Source organism: Neurospora tetraspora (assembly GCF_033439725.1).
Source record: "Neurospora tetraspora strain CBS 560.94 chromosome Unknown B0H65scaffold_1, whole genome shotgun sequence".
NCBI classification, from domain to species: domain Eukaryota; kingdom Fungi; phylum Ascomycota; class Sordariomycetes; order Sordariales; family Sordariaceae; genus Neurospora; species Neurospora tetraspora.
The window spans coordinates 7,863,528-7,891,320 of NW_026944383.1; the positions used below are offsets into that span (position 1 = coordinate 7,863,528).

Here is a 27,793-nt window from a genome sequence, read left to right on the forward strand (position 1 = left end):
ACTTCCATGGGACACTTGAACTGTATCCTTAGTTGTCTATACAATCTACCGTCATACCTAGGTAGTAAGTATATCACACCTATCACTTATCCACCTCCTCACACAGAACCTCACACAGAACCTCACAAGAAAGCTTCTTCTCTCTTAATTACAACACTGATATTATAATCTCAGTCTATCTATCCCCTTAGTAAACACATCCTGTACATCGAATAGAACTCTCACCCTCCTTCCCTTTCTCAAAGCCCAATCAATCCGCCTCACTCATATACCCAAACACTTCCTCCTCCCCCCAAAATCCACTCACTCACTTCCTAACCTTCCTAGCATGCTTCACCAAATTCTCAATAACCCCCTCAAACGCCTCCCGATCTCCAATCTTCTCATCCGTCCTCTGCTGCCAATACACCAACACCTCCTTCGCCACTTCCTGCATCGCGTACAACTTTTGCACATGCTCCTTCAGCTCCTTGACCGTCATACCACTGAGCGCTTCATCCGTGGTCTCGCACAACTGCTTAGCAGCTACTAGATCAAACACCGGTTCAGGAGGTGGACCCTTCCTAGCGGAACTGGAGGAGCGGTTGGCACTACCAGTGGCGGCAGCAACGGTTTTGTTGACGGGTGGTTGTTTGGAGGGTGTCCTGCTCGAAGGATTCCCGCGCGAGTCAACGGACTGTGCCTGGCCGCTGCGGAGGGCGGCGCTAGGTCGTCTCGAGCGACCCGCGCGCCCCCCGTCATCACCTTCCGCCTCCGCCGAACTCCCTCTACGGTCCAGGCTAGGCAAGACGAGTTTCTTCTGCTTGGAAGCGGGGAGGATCTCGTCTAGGTCGACGGGGACGCCGAGGGAGACGAGGAAGAGGCGGCGGATGCGGGAGCGGATCCAATCGGGCGGTTGGAGGGGGGGAGGGGCGACGAGTTGAGACCAGAGAGAGGCGGAGCGGGGGTGTTGAAAGATGGGGTCGGCACTGCCGTTGGAGGTGACGTTCAGGGTGGGAATGGAGTTGGAGTCGTCGCCGTCGGTGTCGGAGGAGGGAGGGAAGAGGGCGTTGAGGTAGGGGGAGGTTAGGGAGAGGATTTCGGAGAGGGAGAGGTGGGTAAAGTCGGGTATTTGCTGTGGGATGTGTTAGTGTTGTTCTTAGGTGTAGAGGGAGTAACTAGGTTGGGGGACTTACGAAGGATAATGAGGACTGTGGTTGCTGTGGTTGCGGCTCAGGAGCGGGAGCTGGAGCCGAGAACCCTTCGGCTTCTTGGAAGTCGTCATCGTCAAAGCCGGCATCGTCAAAGTCGCCAAAGTCAGCATCGTTGTTGGTCTCGGCTCCCTCCTCAAAGTCATCAAAGTCATCCCCGAAGTCATCGCCGCCGGCCTGAGCTGGTTCAGCAAAGTCGTCCCCAAAGTCGTCATCACCAAACCCGTCATCGTCAGGTGCCTTGTCCCCTGCTTCGGCAAATCCGTTGTCATCGAACCCATCATTTTCAACAGGCTTCTCCTCTTTGTGATCAAAGCTGTCAAAGCTGGCGCCGTCTTTCTTGTCATCTTCTGGCTCGACCTTGTTCTCGACCTCTTGACTGGGTTCCGGCTCGTCGAACTGATCCTCTGAGTCTTCCTTCTTTGTATCTTGGTTCTCAGGCTCTTCGCTGGCATCCTCAAACTCGTCTGCTTTGGGTCCTTCTTCTTCTGTAGTATCGCCGTCTTTTGATTGCTCCTCCTCGTGCTTCTCATCTTCCGCCTCTCCATCTTTAGCCTGCTCAGTCTTGACCTCTACATCCTCCACTTCCTTGAATTCATTTTCATCGGCGGCTTCGTCGGCATTTTTGGCGTTGTGTTGTACGACATCGTCATACGCGTCATCGTTCGCCTCCTCGCTGGTACCCTGCTCCTTCTCTAGGAGACTAGGTCCTAGGGAGGGCAACTCAGAGGATGGCTGGTCTAGATCAGATGACGAATCTCTAGAATGTATCGACGCGGGACTCTTTAATGCAGGTGGTATTGGTGTATCTACGCAGGAAAACGTAAAGTCAATACAAAGGAGATCTTGTATAATTGCTGGCTCAAAAACAAACAGGCATGTGCGTGTGAATGTGTGGCTAGAAAGAAGTGCTACGCATCCGTACCATTGTCACCACCCTTCTCATTCTCGATCTTCTGTCCATCCGCCTTGACAAGCACGTCGGGAGGACTGTCAACCCTGTGTCTCGCCTCGATCTCCGGGTGGGTGACGGCACCGGTGCTATCAGGCGTCTCCTCCACTACAGTCTTGGGAATGGGGCGTCCGCCTGGAGTGGACGGCCGGCGCTCGTCATGCTCCTCGGTCGAGAGCTTGCTGTCCGGGTCTGGGATAATGGCAAACTCATCCGGCTTCGCGTCTCCTTCCCTCAAAGCATATGCCTTTGTCCCTGGGACCTCTCCATACGCCGGCTTGTCGTCTACTCTCTCGACTCTTGTTCGCGGAATGGGCGAGGACGGAGCCTTGGGGGAAGAGATGGCATCGGAGTAGTGGTCTTCGGTGTCGGAGCCTGTTGGCGCGTAGAGATGGTTAGTTGGACATCTTTGGAAAGGAACTCTCCAAGTTCCATCAGCTGTACCTACCAGGTAGCTCATGAGCGCCGGGGTCCATGGTCCCCTGCCTCTCGGGAGGCGACAGACTGGCTCTGCGCGAAGCCATTGTGATCTCGAAGCGTAGTTGCGGTGGTCTATACGATCAAAGAACAAGAGGATTTCCGACTATGGGGAGTACTGTAGCGCAGAGGTGTATATGGTAGGTAGAAAGCAAGATACGTATATGAAAATGGGAAGATCGGGATCGGGGATCGGGGGGCAAGGTGAGGAGTGATGTAGTTGCTGTGGGGGGATGTTCACTAAGACGGTGATATGGATCAACGAGGGGGAGTGAGCCAACTCTTATACTGCAGGAGATAGGTCAATGTCAAATCAAGGTTGGGTATGCACACAGTCGTTGTGTGGCATCTCAATGTCCAGACGATGGACAATGTGTGGAGAGAGTCGAGAGAAGGAACAGTTTCCGGATGGCCTAGAACATGGGGTAACCACCACCCAAGCATCCGGATTCCAAGACAACAGTGACCGCAGTGCTTGCTTCGCCCTGCCCGCGTGGCTTTGGTACGGTGCTACCGCTGTGTACGGATACTCGCTGCGTAATGTGCTGCACGGGACGGTCCAGTCAGATGCCAGAGCATCAAACCAGCACGAGGAGGTCCGCCCCGTCGTCATTCCCTCGAGCTGCCGTCAAGCCACACATTGATCGCCCGTGCACCCGTTAGCCAGATGTGAGATGAGGCTGCACTTCACCTGGGGCTGACTGCTTCACAACGGGAAATGCCCCTGCTTGGCCTTGCGCGCCCCAGAAGGGAAAAGCCCAGGCGCGCTGCAGCACCTCCAAAAAAAGGCCTGTCGCGAAAGGAACCTTGACAACCTCGCAAACAGAGAGTGACGCTTGCACTTTCTTTGCATTCTCCAATCCACGCCCAACCAAAGTCCACTCCACAAACGGATTTCGAACCGACGACGTCCAAACTCGCGATCCGATACCACGGCTGGACCATTGCATCAATTACCCAAACCGGCATCGCGCCCATCTTCCTCGCATTTTACCATTTGTTGCTTGGGTTGCCGCGCTCCCTGTTGTTGAGGTAACCGCAACAGCCTTGGGAAGTGGGACGCTGTTGTTGACTGTAGCATTTTTGTCGACGACTACCGACCTAACCACCAACAACCAAACCCCGAAACCTCGACATAATATCGTCACCCTCACATAATCGCAACCATGTCGTTCTTCGGTACACCAAGCTCCAGCGCGGCCTCGGGCCAACCAGCAACAACTGCCACATCCGGTGGTATTTTCGGAGCCTCATCCTTCGGCACCCCAGCAGCGAGCTCGACACAGCCGGCCGGTGGCTTGTTTGGTGCTAAGACTACAGATGCGCCAAAACCTGGAGGACTATTCGGAGCCAATACCACCTCGACTACACCTTCACTTTTCGGCGCTGCTTCCAACCCTGCTGGAGGCAGCACGACGGCTCCCGCGGGCTTGTTTGGAAACACCACTGCCAACACATCCACAACCCCCGCTGCTGGTGGTTCGAACCTGTTCGGCGGCGGAGCCAGCACCACACCCGCAACAGGGGCTCCTTCGGGAGGTCTGTTTGGAAACAATGCTTCTTCTTCGGCTACCGGTGGTCTCTTCGGAGCTGGCGCCAACAGTCAGGCGACGCCGGCCAAGACCTCGTTTGGAATAGGATCGACTACCCCCGCCGGCGCACCACCTGCTGCTGATGCCTCCAAGGCCGCGCCCTCTCTCTTCGGTGCTACCACGCCTGCGTCCGGCAACCTCTTTGGAGGAGGAGCCTCGAGTACCCCGACCACAACCGCTGCCCCTACCTCGGGAACAACACCATCTCTCTTCGGAGCGAAGCCAGCTGAGACCACTACCTCTGGCACCACTTCTGGTCTCTTTGGCGCCAAGCCAGCTGAGACTACATCTAGCACAACTCCCGCGACAACAGCCACTCCCGGATCTACTCTCTTCGGCGCGAAGCCTGCGACCAGCGGCGGCAGCCTGTTTGGCGCAGCCTCAACAACCCCGGCTACGACATCGACCACGACCACCACAGCACCAGCAACTTCCGGCCTCTTTGGTGCCAACACAAGCAAGCCGGCCGAAGCAGCGAAGCCAGCTACGGGTGGTCTGTTTGGCGCAACTCCCTCTACCTCAGCTCCTACCACCTCTACCACCACTGCTGCCTCCGGCGGCCTGTTCGGTGCCAACAAAGATGCTACCACTACCACTACTGCCCCAGCCTCAGGAAGCCTGTTCGGGTCGACTACGCCTGCGATGACCACAACTACGGCGCCCGCTACTTCGTCTTCGACTACTACTAGCGGCCTCTTCGGTGCGGCCGCCAGCAAGCCCGCCACCACCACAGCGGCTACCACTACTGCCAGTGGGAGCACCACCGCCACTGCTGGAACCACCAGCAGTCTTTTTGGAGGAGGAGCCAAGCCTGCGGACACCACTACCTCGACAACCGCCAACAACACCACTACCGCCGCCGGCACCAGCAGCAGCACCGGCAACCTCGCCTCCACAACCACCGGCCCTACCTCTACTCTCCCGCGGTTGAAGAACAAGACGATGGACGAGATCATCACCCGCTGGGCCACCGACCTCTCCAAGTACCAGAAGGAATTCAAGTCGCAAGCCGCCAAGGTCGCCGAATGGGACCGCCTCCTGGTCGAGAACGGCGAGAAGATCCAGAAGCTGTACACCAGCACGTACGAAGCCGAGAAGGCCAGCAACGAGATCGAGCGCCAGCTTTCGGGCGTCGAGTCGCAGCAGGACGAGCTGACCGCGTGGCTGGACCAGTACGAGGCGCAGCTGGAGGAGCTGTTCAAGAAGCAGCAGCTTGGGTCCGGCTCCAGCGGCGAGCAAAAGGCTGCCGGCGGCGGTAACGACGGGTTGGGTCCCGATCAGGAGCGCGAGAGGACGTATAAGCTTGCGGAGAAGCTGACGGATAGGCTGGATGAGATGGGCAAGGATTTGGCCAAGATGATTAAGGAGATTAACGATATGAGTGGCTCGTTGAGCAAGGGGAGCAAGCCTGATGATCCGGTATGTTTTTTTTTTTTTTTGTACTTTTGTTTACTTTTCCCTTTTTCTCTCCGACCTGAATTGGAACAGTCAGTCACTAACAGACTTCACAAACAAACAAACAGCTCAGCCAAATCGTCCGTGTCCTCAACGGTCACCTCACCCAGCTCCAATGGATCGACCAGAACGCCGCCGCTCTCCAAGCCAAGGTGGTCGCTGCCCAAAAGGCTACCAGCGGCATGGGTGCCCACAATGGTGTCAACGAGTCGGATGCTGCTCAGAGCTTTTACCGCTCGTACAGGGGCGGTGGTGCTTACAGGTGAAGGAAGGGCTTTTAGTGTAAACCATGAAGAGAAGAAGAAAGAGGAACTAGAAGGCGGCGAAATGTGTTTTGATTACTACCCAACTGCTGAAGTTTGCTTGAGAGAAAGTTCACATGGGATGGGGTGGGGGGTTCTTGTGTTGTATGAACATGTTTAGTATGTCTGGCAGATGTGGCTGGCTGGGTGATTGGTTGGTTGGCTGGTTGAGAGAAACTAACTCATGCTCATGTTCTAAGCCCAACATCAAAATAAACAATGGAAGGTTGAAAAATGCATGCATGGTCTGAAAACGAAGGGTGTTACATCAGGAACGAACGGGTTGACGTTTTCCGGTTTAGACGTCTAGGAACGAGTTTCTCGAGATAACTTAACACGTAGGAAACTCCGGGTGAACAATGCTGGACGGTGGTTCTTGCTCTAATTTTAAACGTTTGGGGACTGGACTGCGTTCATGTGATATCTCGATCCGTACTTAGTTTGTAGGACAAGGCGCTGTTCTTCCGTATGTTGCTTATTGGTTCTGTCAACCCTCCAGAACGGCAACATGTCTGTTTCCCCCAAGTTCCGAAGTTTGGTTGCGATGTGACAAGTTGATCCTCTCCTCACTGCTCTTAACTCGTCCATCCATTCCGTAGCTTGAAAACAACAAGCGTCCGGTCTCAAATGCTTCCAGTTTAGCCCTTGAAGTTATCACTCGGCCTTCGTCCCGTTGTGAGGCTCTCGTAGTCTTTTAGTCCGTGTGCTTTCGATCATTGATCACGGGAAAGTCGCTATATTGCTACAGGGTAGTGGTAGAGTAGTGTGTGGTATAAGATATGATGAGCGTATCATCTCAACGCCGCCCGCCGCAGCATCCAATTCCAATCCTTCCTCCCAAAAGTTTCGTGTGATCCCATCCACTCATTTCATTGTATTCATACTGCGTAGTGGTAGTAGTAGTAGTGGTAGGCGTCGCGCGCGGGGAAAATGATAGAAGAAGAGAAAAAAGTTTGTTTTATGGTATTGAGTTTGATTCGTTTAGTTGCGCTCGCCGCCCTGCTCCTTGGTGATCTCGTCACTGGGTTTTTTTTTCTCAAGGTCAGCCAATTGTCCTCTCAACACTTATACACTTATTGCGAGTTCCTGAAGGCGCTGGGGGACAGAACCCAGAAGCCGAGAACAACAGGCCGTTGCGCAGGAGGCGTGTGTGGGCGGATGTCTTACATGTGATCAGAAAGAGTCTGGAGGTGCTTCTGCTGCTCGCTAAGCTTCTTCTTGAGCTCGAGGAGCTTCTCCTTCTCGCGCTGGCGGATGGCAAAGTCCTCGTTGGCCTTCTCGCGGCGCTGGAAAGCGTCACTGGAGGAGGTATGATGTCAGCGGACTGAGCTAGCATTGATTGACTGTCTCCACGTGCGCGCGCGCGCAGACGCGCAGAGCAGAGGAGCAGAGGCAACAAAAACTCACCCCTGGCCGCCGGTCTTGGGGGGAGCACCGGTCTCACCGGCGAAAGCGCGGGAGGTCGTCGCAAAGGCCCGGGAAACGGTAGGGCGAGCGAGCTTGGAGACGGTGGTACGGAGCATCTTGATGGTTGGTTTGGTGGTTTGGTTGGACTAGAGTGACGTGTGTTAAGCTTTAGCGGATGGGGTCTCTTTTCTTGGGTTCGCGTGTAAGAGAGAGGTTCGTCGGATGGATTAATTAAGAGTTGATTGTATGTATGGGAGAAGATGTATAATAGCAATTGGAAGTCGCGAGAGTTGGGGTAAGCTACCTTTCTATAGGATCGTCAAGCTAGAGTTAGCTGTCAGTGCGATTACGTTGTGTAGGAGATGGTGATCCAATTGCGTACACTTGTTTGGGATGGCCTGATCAAAACTGGAGACTGGAGTTCGGGACGGGGATGGAGCTTCTCGGGTGAGCATGGACGTCGAAGCTCCGTTCTCCAACGAATGTCGTCGCGGGTTGGGGGTTGGCGGGGACAAGGCTCAAGGCTCGTGGCTTGCCGCTTGCTCCGCCTGTCCGCTGCCGGCTCAGCTGTGGCAGTCGTTGACACTTCAACGGGCCCGACTGGCAGTTGGCGGCTTTACTGCAACCGGGCTGGATCCGACAAAGTTCACGCCTGAGGCAGCAGTTTGTTGCTATTCTTTGCGCAAACCCAAGCTTGGCATGCTCGACCCCACTGCCCCGCCAAAATCTGACCCCTCTTCCCACTTTCAGCTGTCTTGCTGGGAGGTAACGAATGACGCATCAGGGGGTCTGAAAGCAATCATGATCTGGAGTCAATCAATGGAGTCCAAGACAACAACAAACGGAACTCTCTGTCTTTTGTCAACAAACGGACTGACAAAAGACTGTCTCATTCATTGATGCTGTGACTTTGCAAGCACGCAAGAAGTAGGGCAACTTTGCAACCTGAACGCCACCACCTGCCGTGAACACACTCGGCAGTGAGATGTTGGTTGCGCGACCGGCGCAAGCGGGCGGCTCTGTGGGTTGCACAACCCAAACTCGGGGTCCCATTGAACCCTCCAGCCGTTCCAGCCCGAATTCTGTATCCTTCCTTCTGAGTGCCTCCATGAACGGCCTGCCCTCCAGCCTTCTTGCATCATACTACCAAACTCCATCGAGCCGGAGATCATGGTGTTCCTGACGTTCGTGAAGGGCCTTGGGATTGAGCAGGGTCAGACAAGGGATCCTGGGTGGACTCCATCCTCTCAATCATAAATGCGGGCCCATCCCTGTCCATCGAGGTCTGGACAGCGACTTTACGGCGAGAGGGATGAAGCTCAGCTGAATGGTATGGGAACGGTTACATCTGAAGGGCGACAAAATGTAGGGCGAGACCCGGATGTTCTAGATGGCTTCAGCGTGAGCGTATGAGCAGGGAGGTCTCCTGAAGTTGATACCATTAACAAGACAAAAGTCGTGGACCGTGAGACCGATCCTTGATGCTGTGGCCAGGCGAGCCAGGGTCTTGTTTACGCCCCCGGAATTTAAGGACATAGGGGATGGACAGGTGGAATCCGAGCGGTTGGTTTACTATGGAGTTGTTACTATGGAGTTGTAGCCGTGGAGAGAAGCGCATAATCGAAACGTGGGCACCTTATGCGAACATGATGTTTCGAACAAGCTGGGCTTATCAGACGGGTGGTTTCACGGAACAATGTAGGGAGCGGCAACCAAGTTCCAATCGCGTCAATCATGGCATCAGTTGCATTCATGAGCCCAGGTTGACGGGATGAAAATAGGGCTGTTGAATACCACCAGGAAGGGGCTGACGGTGGTGTTTGTGACTGCCACGACAGTAAAGACTGAGAGCACTGGACATTCGGGTCATCACTCATCAGAGTTTTTCAAGAAGCAACGTCGTGTCTCCTTTCGGCCTGGTTTATGAGCCGTTAACGGTCGTCGTTCGCTGGCATATCCGGCAGGGCTGCCCGGGTGCTGTTTGGGTTGGGGGTCAAACAGGGAGCGGGCTGGGCTTGCTGTAGGGGAGCTTGGAAGTCACTGCAAGCAACACTGTTCAGGTTGTGATGGAATGGAAGCGACGAGAGCCATCACCTCAGGTCCGGGTCCGTCCGCGATAGTGACTGAGACTCAGAGAGGGTAAGTGACGTACTTGGCAAAAGTGAAGCTGCAATCCAATCCCGTCCCCCAACCTCAAGGCAGCAGAGGTGGTGTCACGTGGTGGGATTCTCCCATTCACTCCCTACAACTAGGCCGCCATCACGCCCACAGTGGGTGAAGCAGGCCCATAGCATCGATCAGAACCCAAAACAGGCGGAGGCGTGCGTGGCCGTGCAAGCCTCGCCCCGGCGGTTCCTCTCACTTCCACTTCAGTGTCGCACTCACTTTCCCCTTCCCTGCCTTACTGCACCCCCTTCCCTCATTTCCAACTTTGCATCCCAAAACCACTCTGCCTGTCCATTTCCTGCTTCTTTTTCCCAACGACCGAGCGAAATCCACTTCTTCACCACCAAAGCCTCTGCTAATTCCCCCATCGCGAATCTACAACCGCCTTACCGTCTACTCTAATATCTAACCAGGTATGTATGAAGACACACTGCTTCTCCGCTTCCTCCCTCTCCCTGCACCGTGGGCATGGGCATCAGCTGCACACGCACCCGCTCGCTATCCGCTGCTCCTCTCGTCCACCACCCGCTGTCGTCATCGCGATGCGACAAGGCCATATCTTTGTCATCCCCGGCGCTGCCATCGACGGCGGCCGCACTCATCGCATCCGAGCTTTGACTTGAACCGGAGGGACACAGGACCGGTTCAAGACGGCCGCTCAGGAGGTGCTGCCCAGCCTGCGCATACCCCACCGTTGGCCGCAAGTCTATTTCGACATTCGATCGACACACCGCGGGATTCCAAAGTTAGAACACAAAGCGCCGCTCACTTTGGCCTCACTTTGTCTGTCGGCGACCAAGGGCTTCTTTCGTCGCGGCGCGCATTGCTGTTCTGCCTTACACCTCCTTTTCGCTGTCCCGCCTTGATATCTACCCCGCCATTTCTGTCACCCGCGCCCTCACATTGGCCCGCCCCTTAATCACCTACAACACCACATCCAAGCAATTCCACAAGCTAACACACGACATCTCAGAACTTCACAACACCGCCAAAATGGGTCACGAGGATGCTGTCTACCTTGCCAAGCTCGCCGAGCAGGCTGAGCGCTACGAGGGTACGTTAAATCAATCAATGCCCGATGCCGACCGACCGAGACTGATGGGTTTCGCTGTACAGAGATGGTCGAGAACATGAAGATCGTCGCCTCCGAGGACCGTGATCTCACCGTTGAGGAGCGCAACCTCCTTTCCGTCGCCTACAAGAACGTCATCGGTGCCCGCCGTGCCTCGTGGAGAATCGTCACCTCCATCGAGCAGAAGGAGGAGTCCAAGGGCAACTCTACCCAGGTCAGCCTCATCAAGGAGTACCGCCAGAAGATTGAGAGCGAGCTTGCCAAGATCTGCGAGGACATCCTCTCCGTTCTTGACCAGCACCTCATTCCTTCCGCCACCACTGGCGAGTCCAAGGTCTTCTACCACAAGATGTAAGCATATATGATTCGCTTAGCTTACCGCTCTCTAACCCCCGCAATAGGAAGGGTGACTACCACCGTTACCTTGCCGAGTTCGCCGTTGGCGACAAGCGCAAGGACTCCGCCGACAAGTCGCTCGACGCCTACAAGAACGCTACCGACGTTGCCCAGACCGAGCTTCCTCCCACCCACCCCATCCGCCTCGGCCTTGCCCTCAACTTCTCCGTCTTCTACTACGAGATTCTCAACGCTCCCGACCAGGCTTGCCACCTCGCTAAGCAGGCCTTCGATGATGCCATTGCTGAGCTCGACACATTGAGCGAGGAGAGCTACAAGGACTCCACCCTCATCATGCAGCTCCTCCGTGACAACCTTGTGAGTACACCCGACGAGGTTGGATTCGGTTGAACGACGCTGACAGTTTTACAGACTCTCTGGACCTCTTCCGAGGCCGAGGCGCCCGCCGCTCAGGGTGAGGCTGCCACCGAAGAGCCCAAGGCTGATGCCCCTGCGGCGGAGGAGCCCAAGGCCGAGTAAAGAGGTAGCGGATACGTTTCCTTTTTAGTCTCATGATGTGATAATTCCCTGGCAGAAATCTTGGCAAGTCCACGGTGGAAATGGTGTCTTTGGAGTGTCGGAATGGAGATCCCCCAAGTACTTTTGCATGTTTTACGCAGATACACAACACAGCAATCCAAGAATAAGTGGACGATTCCCCCAATATGAAAGAGGGCTAGAAGGTGGCAGAGCAGAGCACCTTGGAGGTTTTCCTTTTCGTCTCGGTATCGTCATGTCTTTTAGACTAGTACGCTGGGAAGTCGTGAACACATCACCAAACCAAAATCTACCCCCTTTTCTCGAGCAAGATCTCGAGCAGACACTTTTACACTCTCACGCTGGGCGTACCAGTCAAGAACCAGGCCGATGATCAATAGTCATAGGTAGGAATATCTTAACATTTACGGGAAAAAGTTTAGTTCAGGCATTCCATTGCCGACTCAAATCAACCCTTCTACACACTACCATCTTTCAGATCAATTCAGACCAAATGTGTGATTTCCGTTCATGCTTCTACCTCCCTCTGAGCCGGTGGTGCTGCAAATCATGGTACATGGGGTATCTTTTTGAGTGAGCATATCAACATCAACGTTCCCTGTCAAACTTTAACTCATCGCTTATTACATATGTGATGCCGTATCCCTCAATACCACCACAGCCCCTCCTCTACTTCATTGATCCCTTCCAACCCCGCCCGCTCCCTCCTCGGCGTTCCCAATCAACCACCTTCTGAGTCCTCCTAGACATGCCACCCAACTACCTCTTCCCCTCCTCGCCCTCCTGCTCATCCTCGACTTCATCCTCCCCCTCCTCATCCTCAGCAACAACATAACAAACCCGCAACCAAATCGTACAATCCGCGCACTGAACCAACACCTCCCCCAAATCCGCATTCTCCTCCAGATCTTCCTCCGTCAAAGCGAAACCCCGCTCGTTGCCGCATCGGCAGGAGCGGTACCACGTGTCTTTCCCATTATTATCTGTCTCAACGAAAACCATATCGTCTAGGTCGATCGTGTCGATACCCGTTTGGAAATCTTGTTCCCTGGCATGGCTGCTGGCATGGTGGGAGGAGGTAAAGGAAGAGCGGGAAGCAGTGCGAAGGGCGGCGTCGTATTGGGTCCGGAGGGAGGGAGAGGAGAGGGTGGTGTAGGCATGGGAGATTTGGTCTATTGTGTAGAGGGGTTTTGAGTGTCCGTTGGAGTTGGAGTTGGAGCTGGGGTTGGGGTTGGCATTGGGGGTGGACTGCTGTTGCTTTTGGTGGGAGTGTTGAGTGGACTTGTCCGGGTGGTGGGTGAGGAGGGCGCGGCGGTAGGCTTGTTTGATTAAGGCGGGTGTGAGGTCGGAGGTGGGCGAGAGGGAGAGGATTTCGTAGAGGGTTGGTTGGGACATTTTGGCCGTTTCAGGTTGTTATGTGAGGTTGGCTGAGTTGATTTAGTGATTTGGTGTATGAGGCCAGGAGGTGAGTGGTGGTGGTGGTGGTGGTGGACCGGTTCCGGCTGAGATGTTGAGAGTTGTGTGTGTAAGTGGTGAAAGATTGGTATGAGTCCCCTCGAGTCCCAGGAGAAAACTTTGTATCCCGCAATCACGTGTCTCTTTGCGCTGCCTTAATTGATACTGCTCGTCCTCCAGCAGAAAAGTTGACTTGACAGTAGAGAGGCAGCGAGGCGTGATGTGTTGGTTTACTGGCGTGGTGGTTGATTCTATGTGTGTGCCTGATATCGTGAAGTGAGTTGTTCAGAGAAACAAATTCTGGGGAAATTTTACTGCACCGTTAAAACACATTACCTCGCCCTCCAACCACAGTGGGGAACTCCTCCATCTTATAAGACGCCAAAAGACGTTTGGTCAACAACGGGAAAACGAAACCACATGGCATCCCCTTCCAATGGCTTGAAATTTGTTGTACATTGTTGGTGATGATACAGTCTATGGACATGGCAGTGACTCTCGTAATCTTCCCGACAAGCGACAACGACCGATCGCTTATTTGGGGAACTTGGTCCAGTTCCTCTTGCCAACCTGTAGTAAACCCCAATGTCAGATAAAGTCCAAGCCGCAAGAGTTCTGGTGCAATTACCTTCTTCCATTCCCGGATAAGGTCGGGCATAGCCAACATGGCCTCTCTCCTCTTCTCCATCCTGTATGCGAAGTCCCCAGTCAGTGAACCACTTTCTCCCAAGCAGAGGTTCGACAACGTACTTGGCAACCAGTGTCCTTTCGTGCTTGTGACCCTTGACCTTCTCTCCAACACCGGTACCCTTGACACGGAGACCGAGCTCGACTCTCTTCCGTAGCTTCTCCTCGTTGAGCTTGCGGGTGAAGGGCAGCAGCTCCTCGACGCCGTGTTCCTGGGCCAGCTTGACGAGCTCGGCCTGTCGCCTGAGCGAGTACTTGGGGTTGTGCCACTTTCCGGTGATTGGGTGCTTGGTGGGCATGAACGGGTTCGGGCTCTCCTCCTGGTAGGGCGTCTTGTGCGTCTCGGGGTCGGCGCCGGCGGGCAGGATCGAGGCCGGGGGGTACCGGGCCAAGAAGGTGCGCAACCGCGGTGGGAGCGAAAGCGCCAGCTGGACGTGCTGCTTCACCGTGGCCGCCATGGTGAAGATGTGTGAAAGTCGATCGACCGGCCTGCTGGCGGTGGTATGTCGGTCGAGGAGGTGGGTTTGTCGTAGGTGACAGGGTCCGGATTGCTCGAACCGGAACGGGAACTTTGCGATCAATCAATCGGCCGACCCCAACTGCGAAAAAGTTCCAGGGCGCGAAACCGTAACGACCGACGGCCGGAAATTGCACGTTAAACCCTAACCCGATTCTTGAACCCCCGCGTTAAGGCGCGGCATGTGGAGACCCTTTAACAGGCACGACAGGGATCACCGACGGCGTGGCGCTACCAACCGTGACTTAACAACTTTTGGGCGGGTCGAGAACTGCTGCACCGCTGCACCCCAGAAGTTCGCCATAGCAACCAAATTCCCAAACCCAGAACTGCTTGGAAATCAACAGTAACTGAACAAGTTTATATCACATTTTATTCTCGCAAGTCCTTTCACGACCCGATCCTCATCCCATCAACAACCCTAGACGTTACCACGATGAGCACGACATCAAGACGGGAACCCCCAGACCTGGCAGCATTGCTGCGCAAGAAGAAGGAGGAGGAAGCTGCCGCTGCGAAACCCAGATTCATCCCCAAAAAGGAACGAGAGAGGCTGGAGGCTGAGAAGAAGGCAAAGGAGGAAGAGGAACGTAAACGCAAGGAAGAATCTAAGTCTCAACCAAATGGCATTTCCAACGGCAACCGCATGGACGGCATCCAGAGCCATCACCACCACAACCCCCAACGAAACATCCCAACGGGTCCCAAGGCGATGCGGTACGACGATGACCGGGGACTTAACGGCATGAGCAATGGCCGAGATTACAGAGACAATCGCGACAGCAGAGACAACCGAGACAGGAACCAACGCGGCGCAAAACGCGGTGCACCCAACGATGACGAAGAGAAGCGAGTTAAGATGGAGAAGAACGACGAGGCAGAGCTGCGCGCCCGCTACATGGGACCAGTAGTCAACCAATCCACATTCTCAGCCAAGAAGAAGAGGAGGAGGACGGCAGCGAACAAGTTTAACTTTGACTGGGATGCCGATGACGACACCAGCCGACCATTCGACCCCATTTACGCAGAGCGTCAAGAGCCTCTGGTCCGACTTGGTGGCTACGAGATGACGGAAGACATGGTGATGCGAAAGGCAGAAGCCATCCGTCGTGGCGATCCCGAGACGGGTGAGGAGCGCGCCAGGCAATATCTCGAACAACACAGACGGATCAAGGAGATGGAACAGCGCAAGAACCTGGGCAAGCACTGGTCCGAGAAGAGGCTGGAAGATATGAAGGAGCGCGATTGGCGTATCTTCAAGGAGAACTTTGGCATTGCTACCAAGGGTGGTGCCATTCCCAACCCCATGCGCAGTTGGGAAGAGTCCACGCTGCCTAGGCGTCTACTCGACATTGTCAAGAACGTGGGTTACGACGAGCCGACGCCTATTCAGAGAGCTGCCATTCCCATCGCCCTTCAAGCACGCGACTTGATCGGTGTGGCCGTGACGGGTTCCGGTAAAACTGCAGCTTTCTTGCTGCCTCTACTGGTTTACATCTCCGAACTACCACCTCTTACCGAGTACAACAAGAACGACGGTCCATATGCCCTTATTCTGGCGCCGACAAGAGAACTGGTACAACAGATTGAAAGTGAAGCCAAGAAATTTGCTACACCTCTCGGGTTTACGGTCGTCAGTATTGTCGGTGGTCATTCGCTTGAAGAACAAGCGTTTGCTCTACGAAACGGCGCCGAAATCATTGTCGCCACACCTGGTCGTCTAGTGGACTGTCTGGAGAGACGTCTGCTCGTTTTCTCTCAGTGTTGCTACACCATCATGGATGAAGCCGATCGCATGATCGACCAGGGTTTCGAAGAGCCCCTTACGAAGATCTTGGATGCCATGCCGGTAACCAACGAAAAGCCAGATACCGACGATGCGGAGAACCCGCAACTGATGAGCCGTTATGTGGACGGCAAAGATCGCTACAGACAGACCATGATGTACACGGCTACCATGCCTCCAATCGTGGAGAGGATTGCCAAGAAATACCTACGTCGTCCGGCCATCGTCACCATCGGTAACGCTGGCGAGGCCGTTGACACGGTCGAGCAGCGCGTTGAGTTCGTGGCCGGCGAAGACAAGCGCAAGAAGCGTCTGCAAGAGATCCTCAACTCCGGGCAGTTCAAGCCGCCCATCATTGTCTTTGTCAACATCAAGCGCAACTGCGACATGGTGGCGCGCGACATCAAGGGTATGGGTTACTCGGCGGTTACTTTGCACGGTTCTAAGACGCAAGAGCAGCGCGAGGCAGCGCTGGCGTCGCTGCGTAACGGGCAGACGGACATCCTAGTGGCCACCGACTTGGCGGGTCGTGGTATCGATGTCCCCGACGTCTCGCTGGTTGTCAACTTCAACATGGCTACCAACATCGAGTCCTACACGCATCGTATCGGTCGTACGGGTCGTGCGGGCAAGAGTGGTGTGGCTATTACCTTTTTGGGTCCGGAGGATAATGATGTGTTGTATGACTTGAGGCAGATCATCTCCAAGTCTTCCATCTCCAAGGTGCCGGATGAGCTCAGGAGGCATGAGGCCGCTCAGAACAAGCCGCAGAAGGGACAGAAGAAGTTGGAGGAGAGCAATGGGTATAGTGGAAAGGGCGGGTCATGGAATTAGTACATTATCAAGTGGATGTTGTTGTAATGTTGTATGCATATCATTATCTTGTTGAGAAGATGTCAAGTTAACAGCATGGGATGGGTAAGATGCATAGGAGTACCGGAGATGGTTTGAGGGATTTAATCATATATCCATCTTTTCCATAGCGATTCCGGGCCCGGCCGCGTACGTACAGTATATGATATGCAAGTGAAGAAACGGTGAGGGGCCAAGGGAGAGCCCCGGAGAGGAGTGGTTGAGGTTGCAGTGGAGATGTTAACCCAACGTTTCCGAGGTTATCAGATCATCAGATAATCTCGCCAAGCATCGGCCATGCCAGGGCACCCAAGATTCAGCGGCATCTGTTCGCCCTGTTCGCCCCGCCAGCGCCCCCCTCCAGCAGGCCCGTTCTGGCGCTGAATCCGCTGAAGTTGGCGAAACTGGCAAAGACTGGGTGCTAGGCGGGTCTTGGCCCTGCAACGCGACTGCTCCTGGACTCGAAACCGCGCCAGTTTCTCAGATTTCTTTGACCAAAATTTTGCAGAACGAAAATCCACAAAATCCACTCCTTCTCGACGTTCGTCTCCTGCCGTCTCCGGTCACTGTGGGACGGGGTCCTGTCCTGTCGTTCGCTGCGTGCTGCGGGCTGCCTGCTGTTGTTAACGGTGACACACGCGCCGGTTCCCGATGATCGATTGTATCGATCCCGTCACCTTTGCAGACAGAAGGTTTGTGATGACTTCTCTCGCTCTGTCTCTCCATCGAGTTGAACCCCGGACAATATTTCCTTCTTTTTCAGATACGGTTACAAGGGCATTGTGGGTAATACACTATTAGAACTGACTGCCGGTCTAGTATAAGTGAGGGTTTTTGTACCCTTGATACTTTTTTTGTGCTGTTGATGGTGGGAAATTTTGTCAACCACAAGGCGCATACTCCAAAAAAACAATGGATGAACCATGATCTCCATCTTCCGTCTCTCTTCAGGACTTCACCACATGTCAATCGACTCAAATCTTTACCATTCACTTGAAACACTTTGCTCAACAGGCTCCGCTCTTGGTCTTCCGTTCTTCGGACTCTTTACCCGTGGACCCAAATAAGGTTTCCTTATCATCGGTGGTGATCCCTGAAATAGTCCCAAGTCGAGAACGGTGACCCCGAGGATTCACAGAAACGGACCCTCGTCCTACACCCGGACACCATCTTCCCCTTCACTTCCACTTTTTGTTCCATAAACCTTTGCCCGCAACCTTTTTTCCCCCTTGCTTCATCTTGAGCAAACATAGACTTTGACCGTTTCTTCTTTTCCTCTTCCCTGAATCAACCACGACTTCAAGCCATATTCTTACCCCTCATATAGACCACGAGTCAAGAAGAAGTGAAGGCATCTCGGCATCCCTGATCACAGCCAACAAAGTCACACAGGCGCATCGCGCATCACCCACCGTCAACGACCTCCGTGCCATCTCACGAGAGTCGACAGATCGCAGAATCGCAAAACGCCTCCTTGGGCGCAAACTGCATAACATCTTAATTACCGGCTAGCTTCTCACGTCGTTTGCGACGGGGGATTGGTCAGGTCTCATCACCCACTCTTCAACCTCAACTTTTGTTCTCCCTAACCACAGCCCTCATCATCATAATGGACTCCGTACCAGCTCAAGCCCACCAGGGCTTGAAGGAAGCGGGTGCTGCTTCTGCTTCTCACCTCACATCTACCACATCTCTACCGACCAAGGTTGAGTCACGAACAGCAGTGATGGAGGCTCTCGAGGATATCGTCTATGGTTCAGTACGTTCACTCACCTACGTCTACAAACTCTTGGCCACTTACTAACACGGACTGTAGGCCGCCGGCATCGTAGGCAAATACATCGAATACCCCTTCGACACCGTCAAAGTCCGTCTGCAATCCCAGCCCGACCACCTCCCACTCCGGTACACCGGTCCCCTCGATTGCTTCCGCCAATCCATCCGCGCCGACGGTTTCCTCGGTCTCTACCGGGGCATCACTGCGCCCCTTGTCGGCGCCGCCCTCGAGAATTCCTCCCTCTTCTTCTTCGAGCGCATCGGCCGCGGCCTCATCTACTCTTCGGGCTTTGCGCCTCGCGACTCCGAACTTTCTTTGTCCGCCCTCTGGTTCACCGGCGGTTTTGCCGGCGCCTTCACCAGCTTGATCCTGACGCCCGTCGAGCTAGTAAAGTGCAAGATCCAGGTCCCCGACGAACCCGGCGGAGCAGGAGGGGCGCAGCGGCGTGCCCCGTTGAAGCCGATCCCCGTGATCAAGGAGATCTTCCGGCACGAAGGACTGCGCGGGTTCTGGCATGGCCAGCTCGGCACGCTGATCCGCGAAGCAGGCGGTTGCGCGGCTTGGTTCGGCTCCAAGGAGACCACGTCCAAGTGGTTCCGGGAGCGGAACGAGCGCGCCCTGGTCAAGCGCGGCGGTAGCCAGGATGACGTGCTGGCGAGCAGGGAGAGGGCGCTGCCGCTTTGGCAGCAGGCGATCGCGGGCGCGTCGGCGGGTATGAGCTATAATTTCCTGTTTTTCCCGGCCGATACGGTCAAGAGCAGGATGCAGACGAGCCCGATTGGGGATAATGGAGGGGTGGGCGCGGTGCCCAAGAAGAGTTTTGGCGAGGAGGCGAGGGCGCTGTGGAAGCAGGCGGGCGTCAAGGGGTTCTATAGGGGGTGCGGGATCACGGTGTTGAGGAGCGCGCCGAGCTCGGCGTTTATCTTTATGGTGTATGATGGGTTGAAGAAGTATTTTCCTATGGCTTGAGTGGGGGTTGGTTGGGTCTTGACGAGGGTCAGACCGACTCCTGGAGGGAAAGGGAAAGATAAAACAAGAGAAGATGAGGGCCGTCAATGTTTGCTTGGGGGATCTAGAGCATAAGAAAGAAGGCGCAAGGGCCGGGAGAGAGAGAAGAAGAGGGAAAAACGGTCGGCGCAAAGTTATAGATGGGGTTGGTTGGTTGGAACTGGAGCGTTTGCATCTGTTTTACATCATTTCATTTCATGGAGGATTGATACCAAGATAGAAAAGAAGGAAAAACGGATTGTGGCTAAAGAGAGATAGATACCCAGGTATCTCAAAACGTTCAGTTACATAGAACGAGGGTTTTGGTAGACTAGTTTGCTTGCACATACAACAAAACTGGTTTAGAGCAACTTTGACAGCAGTGGTTTTCTCGTGCAAATATTTTGCAATTGGTATCACATCTCTCAAGTTCAACAACAGCGAGATGTGTGTTTCCCGTTTCACACAGGAGGGAAAGTCAAACCAACAACAACTTCCCGTCTCATTCAAACTAACACCAACCAAGCTAACTCGCTTGCTCTCCCATCACCCAACCCCCCTTTACAAATCCTTCCCCTGAGCCTTCTTCTTCCTCCTCTCCTCCTCACCCTTCCTAATCCTCTCCTCGCTAAAATCCCAATCATTCAAATACCCACTTCCCGCACTGAGGTACGTAGCAAAGCCCAACCAGCACACATACGGCACCATCAACCACCCCGCCAGCCGATCAATCTTTGTCCCCCATGTATACGCCAAGTAGGCATTAATCCCCACCAGCGCCGCGCAGTCCAATGTAGCCAGGATGGGACGACGAAGACCAAAAAACAGAGGCATCCAGATCAAGTTCAGACCGAGTTGGATGGTATAGAGTGTAGAGGTGTGGTAAGTTGTTGGAACTACGGATGGGTTATTGAGGAGAAGGGAAGGGGAGGAGGTGCCGATTTGGTAGGCCCGGTAGGAGGCGTAGCCCATCATGCCGTAGAGGAGGGTCCAGACGGGACCGAAGACGGAGGAGGGCGGGCGGAGGGGGGGTTGGGCGAGGGAGTGGTATGAACGTTTTGTGTCGGAGGCTGTTTTGAGGGGAAGAAGAAAGTGTTAAGGTAGTTTTTATATATATTTTTTTTAGAGAGAGAGAGAGAGCAAAAGGAGGAAAAGGAGGAAGGGGAGGGGGAAGAAGAGGACGGATGGACGGACCATGATTTGTGCCGAAGCCTACGGCTGTTCCCAAAGCTATGGGCAGAAGGATGGAGGCTGGTGCCGAGTTGAAGATGGAGGAGGGGAGGGTGAGCTGGGGGATGTAGCTCGTCATTTTTGAATGGCGGTTTGTTTTGGTGTTGTTTGTACACACAGTCTTGGATATATGTTGTGTTGTCAAGTTGATCAGAGAGATTGGAGAAAAGGACGGGTATCAATCCGAGTTATATCTTGCTCGGATTTGTCTCGTGTTGATATATGAATGAGAGAGAAAGTAGTGTTCACCTCATGTATAAGTCGGACGACTGACTACCTATGACGACATGGCCAGATTTGGAAAGTTCAGGGTCCGCCGCACGCTAACACTGTGCTGCTTGAGAGCGAAATGGGGGACCGTTAGAGCTGAATGTCTCCGTGGCATTGCTACTACCGCATCAACTCTCGAAATTGAGGTTCGGGTAAACACTTTAAGAGCAGGCATAAGCAGGGTTAAAGGTGTCGGTCAACTATGTACATGCTTCTTTACTGCTTCTTTATTCCTTTAACCCTGCTTATGCCTGCTTAAAAAGTGTTTACCCGAACCTCAATTTCGAGAGTTAATGCGGTACTCTGTTGGAATTATTTTGCTATTTGCATCAATATTGTACCTTGGCGGTAGAAACTTTGCAAGATCATTCGTCCAAAGTTCGATGTACTTGCCAGATGAATGGTCCCTTGGATCGATGGGACTTTGCCGTTTGCTTCCATCGACGCTTGGGCCTCCCCCGTTGGGCAGTGGATCGAATCGGGGACTGAATGGCTGAAAAGTGGAGATTACACGTGACTTGGGTGGCCGGGAGCGGTTGGCTAGCGGCACGGCAGAGTGGATCAAAGAACAAGCGTGGAAAGTGCAGCCAGCAAGGAGTGCCAGGCGTGCCAGGTACTCGTCCGTCAGTATTCCATTCACTCTGCACTAGGAATCTCCACGCGCGCCGCCACGAAATCCAACTTGTACCCAGACAACCTCATTGCGCGACGGCGACAAGCAACGCCAGCCTGGGGCAACAATTCATCAACACTTCCATGTAATTGTTCGTTATTCCCTTTTTCCTAAGCCTTCACTTGTTCAGATACGCTTTCCAGCCATCGTTATTGTTGCCTTGGTTTTACTCGATCCCCCTTCTTCTTGTACAGCGACGAGAGGTGTTGGCGCTGAGCGAGCTCTCTCTGCTGTGTTCTCGTTGTTCATTGACCGTCTCCTCCTCCACCGCCACCATCATCAGTTACCACCACCAGCATACCAAGCAGCACACAACACAAAACATCACGGCTGCCTCATAAATACTTGCCACATCTTTGTCTTCTTCTACAATCACATCCGCTTCTCTCCATCTTTTACTCCAAGCTCAGATCATCCTCACCCAAGAGTCACCGTTCTAACCGCAATCATGTCGCCAAACAGAAGCCAATCTCTACGCGCAAGCAGCTGTCCGGCTTCCGCTACCATTACTTGACAAGCAGCATACCACGCTTGCCTGTCATTCAGAAAACATCCAACGTCCAAAATCAACACTTATACGTCGCGCTTCCATAATCCGGTTCCGACCATTTCCCATCCCACTTCTCTATACTTTCATCGACACGGTTAGAGACGGAAACAGGCCATTCCAACCCACCTTCACATATCGGATTCCAATCAGCCATGGACTCGTCCTACCACCCTTACCGAGAGGGTTCTGCTCGGTCACCTGGTGATCGTGGCTGGGGCAGAGGGGATGACAGACTCAAAGACGAGAGGGACAACTTTTATCGTGGCAGATCTCCTGGTACGTCCATAATCTCATCCTTTTCGTGTTGCACTACAGTAGACCGTCCCTCCACATCGCTCAGCCCCATGATCATGCGTTCATTCCTTCACACCTTACTTACTCCTGCATCAGCCGACCGCAGCAGACGTCGTTCAAGATCCCCGGCCGCGCCCCATCGGTACGAGCCCAGAGCCCGCACACGAGACGATTATCCGACCCGCGATCCCCGCGATACGCGTGACCCCCGCGACCCTCGCGACCGCGATGACCAGTCGAGACGCATTCGATCCCCTCCGGCCAGTATTGACCGCTATGTTCCTGGCCAAGATGTGGCCCCAATCCAACCTCTCACCAATCCCATCCCCGACCCGATTAAACTCCCGTACCAAGTCGGCTTTTCATATTACGGCGAGTGGTGGAGGGCAAACGAGAAAATCAAGGAGGAAAAGGAGAGGTTGCGCACTGGCCGCCGCCGTGAGCCCGACCGTGTCCGCGGTCCAGAGGAGCGTGAGAAGGAGAAGGCCAAGATTCAGGCCGCCTACGATGCCTACAAGGAAGAGCTTCAAGCCAAGATGGCACAAACATTTGTCAAACAACACAAGGACGAGCAATGGTTCAGGGAACGCTATGTCCCAGAAATCAGAGATGGTTTCAGGAAGCAGCTCAACGAATTCCGCCGTGGCGCCTACACCCAGTGGGAGCAAGATCTTGAGACGGGCACATTTGACGAGTTCTCTCTGGAGGGCATCCCCAAGAGCGAGAGCAATGGTGCTGGCGGTGTTGTGGAAAAGGAAGAAGGTGAGGCAACTGCTGCGAACGAGGTTCTCGGCGTCGGTGACTTGGTCCCAGCCAATAGTGCCGACATCAGGGACGAGAATCTGTTCCAGCCTACTCTCCTCATCAAGACTATTGCCCCGTCTGTCAGCCGTCAGAACCTCGAGGCCTTTTGCAAAGAGCACCTTGGCGAGGAAGAGGGCGGATTTAAGTGGCTTTCGTTGAGTGATCCGAATCCCAGTAAGCGATACCACCGTATCGGTTGGATCATGTTGCACCCTGCGCCGGAAGCTCCCATCGCTCAGGATGAAATGAAAGACGAAGATGACGAGGGTGAAGCCAAGCCTCCCGTCCCCAGCACCGCTGAGAAGGCCTTGGAGGCAATCAATGGCAAGACTGTTAAAGACGAACAGCGCGGTGATTTCACCTGCCACGTAGGCGTACACAATCCACCCATGAACCCCAGGAAGAAGGCACTCTGGGACCTTTTCTCTGCACCTGAACGCATTGAGAAGGACCTCGAGCTTGTCAGACGCCTCGTCAACAAGTTTGAAGAGGACTTCGGCTCCGACTTCAATGCCACGCTCAAGATCGATGAGCGCGTAGAGGACCTGAGAGCCGCCGGCCGCTTGCAGCCTGCAGTTCCTGCTCCTGGCATCAAGAAAGAGAAGATCAAGAAGGAAAAGTCCATTGGTATGGATGAAGCCATGGACGAAGAGGGCGAAGAACATGGAGATGATGACGATGACAATGAAGATGAGGGGACGGTTGATGACGAAGTCGATGATGAAGACTTGCTCGTCAAGAAGAAGCAGCTGGATCTCATGATTGAGTATCTTCGCCGTGTCTTCAACTTTTGCTTCTTTTGCGTCTTTGAGAGTGACTCCATCCATGAGTTGACGAGAAAGTGCCCTGGTGGCCATCTCCGCAGACCCCGTAGCACGCTCTCGTCGTCGGCCAAGGCCGTCGCTCGTGCGAGCGCGCTCGGTGAACCCTTCCCTTCCAAGAAGCGTAAGGACACCGAAGAGGTTGAGGAAGGTGAGGCGCCTGAGGGTGAACGCAAGTTCCGCACGTCTTCCAAGACAGAGCAACAGCTACAGCGGGCGTACAACTGGGTGAAGACCTTTGAGGACAAGATCATGCAGATCCTTGAGCCCGATACTGTTGACATCAGAAAGTTGGGCGGTAAGCCGGTTGAGGATGCCATTAACGATGAGCTCGCCAAGCACGTCAAGCAGGAAGACGAGAACAAGTGGAGGTGCAAGGTGCCCGAGTGTACCAAGCTCTTCAAAGAGGAGCATTTCTGGAAGAAGCACGTCGAGAAGAGACACAACGAGTGGCTCGATAAGCTCAAGGAAGAGGTAAGTTCTCCCTGGCGGCTACTTCGAAGTTGACTGCATACTGACTTTCAAAAGATCGCGTTGGTCAATGCCTATGTCATCGACCCTGCACACATTGCGCCGTCCAGGACCGACGCCAACTCCAATGGCCACTTCCCGCCTTCCAACAGCCAGCAACCGACTGGAACCCCCCGTGGCTTTAACCTCCAGAATTACGCAATGAACAGCATGCTGAACTTCCCCGGCTTCCCCATTCCGTCCATGTTCCCCAACATGATGAACGCCAGTGCCATGACCGGTGCGGCGTCCAACTGGCATGCCGCTGGTGGTGACGACCGCAGTGGCGCAGGTGGTCCTATCCGTCGTGGCGGTCCCATGGGCGGTGCCGGAGGCAGATTCCAGAGCCGTACTGGTCCCTACGACCGTCGCCCCAACCCTAGGTGGTCGGGAGGTGCTGATACCGGAATGGCCGGTCGCGGTCGCGGCGTAGGAGGTCCTGCCAACCGCTGGGGCGATGGCGCTGCTGGAAACGCGGCTATGGGTCCTCGTGAGGCCGTCCAGGGAAGGACGATCAAGAGCTATGAGGATTTGGATGCCTCGGCTGGAGGAAGCGGCGGTGAGCTCAACTACTAGAGGCGATGGCCTCTCTCTAATTTGGTTGTCGTCCAGTTCGGTTCATACCCCTCGTGGACATTCATGAACGGAAGGACTTGTTCATTTGACAGCCTTGATAATTATTTGCTACTTTCTTTATGTTTGCTAGGGACAAGGTCTTCTTCCGAACGGGGTGAAGCGGAAAATGAATGGGTGTGTGGTTACGTCTGGTCAGGTTCGAGAGTCAGGTTCGAGGAGCGCGTTCGTACGTAGTCGATCAGTCGATCGTGAAAGGATGGAAAGGATGGGTGTCATCTATGTTGTATGTTCCGAGGTTCGAGGTTCGAGGTTTTCACGATGCCCCTTTTACAGCTCATGGGGTCACATAAGTAACTTAGTTACAGTCTTGCAGACAGATATTATTCAAGGAGCGGATTCTTTAGTTCTTTTTCGTGCGTCATTGACGTTACTTGACCGTGACTAACCCTTTTATGGTATACAATATCTGATATAGACAGTGTGTCGTTGATCCGATCCAGATTTGTTTGTGTCCCCTTCAGATGGGTTGTTCAAGTGACGAACATTACTGAAGAAGTGATAAGCACTTTGAATATCGTAGTCCTCGCATAAACCTTCCTTTGATGCAGTTGCTCTGTTATACTTGTGTGTCTGTCGATCGACTAGGTGTAGCGTTGCAACACCGACTTCTGTCGATATATCTCATAGTGTCACTGTAATCCATTGATGTCTACCTTGCTTTACGTGACGATCCCATCCAGTCTTCTTAGTATCATGCATGGCCCGGACCTCAAAAACAAACGCCGGAGTGCTTGCTCACTTGACGTCCAAAAAGAAAGTCTGTTGCATATCTCAATGTCGAGGATGGTCTCTACACCAGACAGACATGACCGAGTCCCTCGCTGAGTGTCACTCCCATAGGGGTAACTCCTCCTCCTTCATGATACATCGCCGTCAACGACTAAAGTACTACCACCAATATATTTAAGAGACGACCGACGGGAGGGAGTTACGACTTCCACCATCACCCAGCATTATCATATCCCGGCCCTAAGCCACCCGACCGCCCTCGAACAAGGAACCCACCCAGAACCAACAACCCAACCCAACCCAACCCAACCCACAAAAATGTGCACAAAACGCATAACCCGCCACTCCCTCTGTCCCCACGAGACCTCCCGCCTCGAACGCTGTGCTCACTGGCAATTGCAATTCTGTAACCCTTGGTACCCGGACAGGACGGTGATTACTACGCTACAAGGACAGACGTGTGGGGATGTGAGGTGTCCGCAGGCGGTGTGGGAGATGGTTAGGGGGTGGGATTGGTGAGTTAGGAGAAGGGAGGGACAAGGGGAGGAGAAGAGGGGTAGAAGAGGGGGAAGGGGAAAGGGGAAGGAGGATGGGAAAGGGGAAGGAGGATGGAAGGGTAATAGGGAAGTGATGGAGGAGGGTCGAGGGGAAAAGGACGAAGGGGAAGGAAAGAGAGAAGAAGAGTGGCGCGGGGGGGGGGGGGGGGGGGGGGGGGGGGGGAGAGAAAGAAAAGGAGAGGGGAAAGGGAATGGCAAGCAGAGGAAAACTGAAACAGGGATGAACGTGCGAGAATAAGACAAGGAAAGTTGAAGGTTTGTGGTTTAAGGAAGGGAAGGGAAGGGAAGTAAAGACACGAAAGTGACGTCCGCCCACTACCTAGATTTCCACCATCTATCATGTCTGGCTTGTGTGTGTTGCTCGCTTTATGACACCTTTATGAGCATTTTTCTCAACCATTGTAGTCACTGTTCGCCGAAACGCCTCTTACTTCCCGCCAACAGGTAAACTACCCAGCGGGAAAACGAGAGTGTCGTTTGAACAAAGAAACCAGATGGATGACCTTTGTCGCCCTGCCCGCGCGGTAGGTAAGCAAACACTCAACCACCATCATCATCCTCGTGCGGTCAGAAGATGTCAACATACTGAACAGAATGGTGTGACTGCCTATATTACGTTGGCTCCTTCTTCTTTCTTTTTCGTTTTCCTGTTTGGGTTTTTCTTCTTCGCATAGTCGCACATCTCGTCCAAGTGATCTAAGCGCCTGTAAGGTCATTGAAAGCCGCTTCAACCTCAATGCCTGCGAAGCGTTCGAGTGTCATATGTCCTACCAGACACTCGGCATTCATATCAAGACGGCTGAGTTAATATACTCGTTGAGGTCCATGATCAGCGTGGAGTGATGGGGTTATATGACACTCTTCGCGCGCGTCATATCCCGTTGGGCGTTGAGCTTGTGACATATCGAAGTTGCGAAGTCGTTGGAGGAGACATCGCCGAAATGCTTAAAAGGGGGGAGTTGTCGGTCTGTCTTTTCTCAGTCCTCAGTTCCCCCGATAGCAAACCCATAGGTCTCTTACAACGAAACTAGCAGGACTAGCATCATTCACTGTCCGAGACCAGACACTTCTTCCTCTTTCATACCCAGTTCCTTCTTGGACCGACTCATACAGTCCTTCATTTCAAAGAATCAAGATGTGCATCCTCGAAC

General features: G+C 53.9%; 11 protein-coding genes across 11 annotated transcripts; 6 read left to right on the forward strand and 5 right to left on the reverse strand.

The window, feature by feature from the left end:
- Window positions 1-307: 307 nt before the first annotated feature.
- B0H65DRAFT_414735 (uncharacterized protein) lies at window positions 308-2,666 on the reverse strand (the record flags this gene model as incomplete). The annotated part of the gene is made up of 4 exons (XM_062823934.1): window positions 308-1,114; window positions 1,176-1,999; window positions 2,116-2,517; window positions 2,591-2,666. 4 exons carry the CDS (start codon window positions 2,664-2,666, stop codon window positions 308-310), a joined length of 2,109 nt encoding a protein of 702 aa, XP_062687506.1.
- Window positions 2,667-3,677: 1,011 nt separating this feature from the next.
- On the forward strand, window positions 3,678-6,144 carry B0H65DRAFT_68956 (Nsp1-like C-terminal region-domain-containing protein). The gene is made up of 2 exons (XM_062831275.1): window positions 3,678-5,630; window positions 5,735-6,144. Exons 1-2 carry the CDS (start codon window positions 3,786-3,788, stop codon window positions 5,930-5,932), a joined length of 2,043 nt encoding a protein of 680 aa, XP_062687507.1. The 5' UTR covers window positions 3,678-3,785; the 3' UTR covers window positions 5,933-6,144.
- Window positions 6,145-6,949: 805 nt separating this feature from the next.
- B0H65DRAFT_545345 (mitochondrial ATPase inhibitor, IATP-domain-containing protein) lies at window positions 6,950-7,491 on the reverse strand (the record flags this gene model as incomplete). The annotated part of the gene is made up of 3 exons (XM_062829367.1): window positions 6,950-6,989; window positions 7,136-7,267; window positions 7,376-7,491. 3 exons carry the CDS (start codon window positions 7,489-7,491, stop codon window positions 6,950-6,952), a joined length of 288 nt encoding a protein of 95 aa, XP_062687508.1.
- Window positions 7,492-9,553: 2,062 nt separating this feature from the next.
- B0H65DRAFT_69046 (uncharacterized protein) lies at window positions 9,554-10,559 on the forward strand. The gene has a single exon (XM_062831276.1). It carries the CDS (start codon window positions 9,957-9,959, stop codon window positions 10,458-10,460), a length of 504 nt encoding a protein of 167 aa, XP_062687509.1. The 5' UTR covers window positions 9,554-9,956; the 3' UTR covers window positions 10,461-10,559.
- Window positions 10,535-11,489, forward strand: B0H65DRAFT_505910 (14-3-3 protein 7; the record flags this gene model as incomplete). The annotated part of the gene is made up of 4 exons (XM_062828027.1): window positions 10,535-10,595; window positions 10,658-10,964; window positions 11,015-11,327; window positions 11,382-11,489. 4 exons carry the CDS (start codon window positions 10,535-10,537, stop codon window positions 11,487-11,489), a joined length of 789 nt encoding a protein of 262 aa, XP_062687510.1.
- Window positions 11,490-12,017: 528 nt separating this feature from the next.
- B0H65DRAFT_68848 (uncharacterized protein) lies at window positions 12,018-13,286 on the reverse strand. The gene has a single exon (XM_062831274.1). The coding sequence runs from the start codon at window positions 12,900-12,902 to the stop codon at window positions 12,267-12,269; it is 636 nt and encodes a 211-aa protein (XP_062687511.1). The 5' UTR covers window positions 12,903-13,286; the 3' UTR covers window positions 12,018-12,266.
- A 210-nt stretch (window positions 13,287-13,496) lies between these two features.
- On the reverse strand, window positions 13,497-14,470 carry B0H65DRAFT_505912 (uncharacterized protein; the record flags this gene model as incomplete). Its single annotated transcript, XM_062828028.1, has 4 exons — window positions 13,497-13,532; window positions 13,591-13,651; window positions 13,713-14,138; window positions 14,406-14,470. The coding sequence occupies 4 exons, from the start codon at window positions 14,468-14,470 to the stop codon at window positions 13,497-13,499; spliced, it is 588 nt and encodes a 195-aa protein (XP_062687512.1).
- B0H65DRAFT_454125 (Pre-mRNA-splicing ATP-dependent RNA helicase prp-28) lies at window positions 14,430-17,009 on the forward strand. Its single transcript, XM_062826181.1, has one exon. The coding sequence runs from the start codon at window positions 14,603-14,605 to the stop codon at window positions 16,784-16,786; it is 2,184 nt and encodes a 727-aa protein (XP_062687513.1). The 5' UTR covers window positions 14,430-14,602; the 3' UTR covers window positions 16,787-17,009.
- A 1,067-nt stretch (window positions 17,010-18,076) lies between these two features.
- Window positions 18,077-19,959, forward strand: B0H65DRAFT_69085 (amino acid transporter). Its single transcript, XM_062831277.1, has 2 exons — window positions 18,077-18,563; window positions 18,621-19,959. Exons 1-2 carry the CDS (start codon window positions 18,414-18,416, stop codon window positions 19,548-19,550), a joined length of 1,080 nt encoding a protein of 359 aa, XP_062687514.1. The 5' UTR covers window positions 18,077-18,413; the 3' UTR covers window positions 19,551-19,959.
- Window positions 19,921-21,291, reverse strand: B0H65DRAFT_454129 (TspO/MBR family-domain-containing protein). The gene is made up of 2 exons (XM_062826182.1): window positions 20,763-21,291; window positions 19,921-20,638 (listed from the first exon to the last, which is right to left on the reverse strand). The coding sequence occupies exons 1-2, from the start codon at window positions 20,875-20,877 to the stop codon at window positions 20,130-20,132; spliced, it is 624 nt and encodes a 207-aa protein (XP_062687515.1). The 5' UTR covers window positions 20,878-21,291; the 3' UTR covers window positions 19,921-20,129.
- A 1,350-nt stretch (window positions 21,292-22,641) lies between these two features.
- Window positions 22,642-25,296, forward strand: B0H65DRAFT_415401 (uncharacterized protein; the record flags this gene model as incomplete). The annotated part of the gene is made up of 2 exons (XM_062823982.1): window positions 22,642-24,684; window positions 24,739-25,296. 2 exons carry the CDS (start codon window positions 22,642-22,644, stop codon window positions 25,294-25,296), a joined length of 2,601 nt encoding a protein of 866 aa, XP_062687516.1.
- Between the last annotated feature and the right edge of the window lie 2,497 nt (window positions 25,297-27,793).

What these genes read in the sequence shown, in the direction of transcription:
- B0H65DRAFT_68956 (XM_062831275.1), top strand. Translation starts at nt 3,786, where the DNA reads ATGTCGTTCTTCGGTACACCAAGCTCCAGCGCGGCCTCGGGCCAACCA. An exon ending in GGAGCAAGCCTGATGATCCG is followed by an intron (nt 5,631 to 5,734) that starts GTATGTTTTTTT and finishes ACAAACAAACAG; the next exon opens with CTCAGCCAAATCGTCCGTGT.
- B0H65DRAFT_69046 (XM_062831276.1), top strand. Translation starts at nt 9,957, where the DNA reads ATGTATGAAGACACACTGCTTCTCCGCTTCCTCCCTCTCCCTGCACCG.
- B0H65DRAFT_68848 (XM_062831274.1), bottom strand. Translation starts at nt 12,902, where the DNA reads ATGTCCCAACCAACCCTCTACGAAATCCTCTCCCTCTCGCCCACCTCC.
- B0H65DRAFT_454125 (XM_062826181.1), top strand. Translation starts at nt 14,603, where the DNA reads ATGAGCACGACATCAAGACGGGAACCCCCAGACCTGGCAGCATTGCTG.
- B0H65DRAFT_69085 (XM_062831277.1), top strand. Translation starts at nt 18,414, where the DNA reads ATGGACTCCGTACCAGCTCAAGCCCACCAGGGCTTGAAGGAAGCGGGT. An exon ending in AGGATATCGTCTATGGTTCA is followed by an intron (nt 18,564 to 18,620) that starts GTACGTTCACTC and finishes CACGGACTGTAG; the next exon opens with GCCGCCGGCATCGTAGGCAA.
- B0H65DRAFT_454129 (XM_062826182.1), bottom strand. Translation starts at nt 20,877, where the DNA reads ATGACGAGCTACATCCCCCAGCTCACCCTCCCCTCCTCCATCTTCAAC. An exon ending in AGGCTTCGGCACAAATCATG is followed by an intron (nt 20,639 to 20,762) that starts GTCCGTCCATCC and finishes CCCTCAAAACAG; the next exon opens with CCTCCGACACAAAACGTTCA.